Below are 2934 nucleotides of genomic sequence, written 5' to 3'. Positions count from 1 at the left end.
ATGTTAATGCAATTTGCCTTTTGCTCACTTGAGCACATAATTGTGTATATATTATTGTGCTTGTGCTTTTGTTTTGATTGTTGTGGACCAAATGCAAAGAATGGACAAATGAACTTAGATTCTAGGACATTCCCTTGCAAAAATGGAGTAAAAAGGCCTTAATGTTGAAGATGGATTAGAAGGACCAAGTCTCTAAACTCACTCTTGTCCATTCTTGATTTACTTCATGAAACTTTTTGATGTGTGTGCTTTTGTGCTAGGGAAATCCTACTTGAGCCAAAATTGAAGAACCATTGTCATGTGCTTCAAAAGAGAAAGATACAAGAGCCATTTGGGATCTTCTAAGAGCTTGCTTGATTGATTTGATTGCTTGAGCTTTTATTTATTTTGCTTGCATATTCCAAAGGATGGGAGCTACTTGGATCATCAATATGATCTCAAGAGAGGAAATCCATTTGTGGTCTTGTTTCTTATCCTTCATCTCTTGTATGATTAGGACCTTAGCCATTCTTCTTCTTCCCTCAGCTCTAACCCAAGCCAAAATTTTTGTGCAAACATTTAACATTTGTTTTCAAACATTAGAAACCTAAGCATTATGCTTTTGATTTTCCAACTTTCTTTTCATAACACTTATTTTGAATTGAATCTTTAAGTCAACTTTGAGCATATTTTGTAAATACTTTTCATTGGTAAATATAACCCATTCAAATACTTTTGTGGTTTCAATGGCCACTTTCTTATAAAAAACTTTTCATAACCAATAGTTATTAGGTTTGAGTTATCCTTGAGGTAGATGTAATACTCACCTATATCCTTAGTGATGGACAATGAGTCTTCCATGCTTATTATAGGGTTAACCCCTCACTACCATGTTGAAGTTATCCTCACATGGTGGATTTATGGTTAGGTTGAGTTTTCTCCCTTGGATAACAAAAGACCTTAAGGCTTTTGGACCAAATCAATTTACCAACTTGTTTTGAGATTTTTACCCCGAACTACGAGATTTTGATCCTAATCTTTTTTAAGATGGTACGTAGGCAATGGGTTTATCCATTCAAACACAAATTGTAAATAACTTATATATTCTTCTCTCATCTCTTCAATCATGTTTGCACAAACAAATTTTCACAAAATACCAACATTACAACAAGTGTGAAAAGGGCTCCCTAGGAGTACCTAGGTTGTTTTGGGTGCTTAAAACCATCCCATTGCATAACCAACCCCTTACCCCGATCTATGACATTTTTACTAGTTTTTGATTCGATAAAGCTATTAGGTTTTTTTCGCTTTCTAACCATTCCTTTGGATAAATAGAAGTGCGGTGGCGACTCGACTTGTATGCTTTACCTTGGATTTAGTCAATATGTCTAATGGTAACGAATACCCCGCTACAATCCCAACTTCTCGTGGAAGGACCATAAAGGGAACGCTCCTCAACACGATCGATACCAAACTTAATATCAACAACAACATCAACAACAAGCCCCTAAGGAAACTGATTGGGAGATTGCCATTGAAAGAATGGAAACTCGTAATGTTCAATTCCAAGAAGAAACCCGAAACCATAAAAAAACACCACCGCATCCATAAAAACTCTTGAAGTCCAAATGGGTCAAATAGCACAACAATTAGCCTCGAGTTCTCAAGCACAAGGTGCTCTACCTAGTGCAATTGTGACAAATCCTAGAGAGCATAATAATGTGAGTGTTGTGACAACAAGAAGTGGTAAATCTGATGAAGTAGTTGAGGAGATGGCTGAAGAGGAAGATCAATTGATCGAAGTGGATCTTGAGATCAAAGAAAATGAAGCTGCAAGGGAGGAATTGGTGGCACCAAAACCAGTAGTGAAAGAAACAGTCACTAAGCCTAAGTCAGTCATTAAGCTTCCTTTCCCCACCAGAAATAAGAAAAAGGGGCAACATGAGAAAAACTTTGAGAAGTTCCTAGAGTTGTTCAAGAAGCTATAAACTAACATTATGCTTTTGGAAGCACCTGGACGAATGCCTAATTATGCCAAGTTCATGAAGGACATCATTTCTAAGAGGCGTGACATCGACACTAACCTGATTATTCTAGCCGAAACTGGTAGTGCTATTTTGAAGGGTATGAAGATCCCAATGAAGAAGAAAGATCAAGGAGCGGTCACTATTCCTTGTACCATTGGAGAGCGGTCATTCAAAAAGGCTCTTATTGACCTAGGAGAAAGTGTGAGTCTCATGCCGTTATCCATTTACAAGAAGCTTGGTATAGGGGTTGTGCAAGATACCATGATGACACTCCAATTCACCGATCATTTGGTCAAGAAACCCTATGGTATTGTTGAAGATGTTTTGGTGAAAATTGACAAGTTTGTATTCCCGGTGGATTTCGTGATTCTAGAAATGCCTGAAGATGAAGACATCTCTCTCATTCTTGGGAGACCCTTTTTAGAGACGCGAAGATGCTTGATCAACATAGAAGAAGGGACTATGACGTTGAAGGTTTATGATGAGGAATTAAAGATTGTTGTTTGAAACACCATGAAGTACAAGGATGATATTTGTACCAGTCCTACTATAGAGGTTCTGTATAAAGTGATTACGTATGATAGTCCTTTGAATGCACCACAGTTACCTTTATAAAGAGTGTTGAGTTTGTCCATTTTCGACAGTGATAAAGATGTGGACAACCGGGAATCCAAAGTGTTGGCCTTGATGGACGCACAACCTCTGTGGAAAGGATCTCGACCACATCGGTGGGAAGATTTACAACTACCTCAAACTAGTGAGGAGGATAAAATGTCCAAGAAAGGAACGAAGTTGAAACAACTTCCTGAGAATATCAAATATGTCTTTCTCGATTCTGAAGGTATATGCCCATCGATCATAATTCGAGCCTTAAGAATATCAAACAAGAGAAGCTCATCCAAGTCCTAAAAAAATACAAAAATGCTAT

The 2934-nt window shown here is 37.7% G+C and overlaps 1 protein-coding gene across 1 annotated transcript; it reads left to right on the top strand.

Moving 5' to 3' along the window:
* The first annotated feature begins 1976 nt into the window (after positions 1-1976).
* Positions 1977-2513, top strand: LOC127137720 (uncharacterized). Its single transcript, XM_051064151.1, has one exon. It carries the CDS (start codon positions 1977-1979, stop codon positions 2511-2513), a length of 537 nt encoding a protein of 178 aa, XP_050920108.1.
* The last annotated feature ends 421 nt before the right edge of the window (positions 2514-2934 follow it).

This window comes from Lathyrus oleraceus, chromosome 4 (genome assembly GCF_024323335.1).
Source record: "Lathyrus oleraceus cultivar Zhongwan6 chromosome 4, CAAS_Psat_ZW6_1.0, whole genome shotgun sequence".
Classification (NCBI taxonomy): domain Eukaryota; kingdom Viridiplantae; phylum Streptophyta; class Magnoliopsida; order Fabales; family Fabaceae; genus Lathyrus; species Lathyrus oleraceus.
Note: the sequence above shows the minus strand (reverse complement) of the source record. Positions and strands in the feature narration are given on the sequence as shown.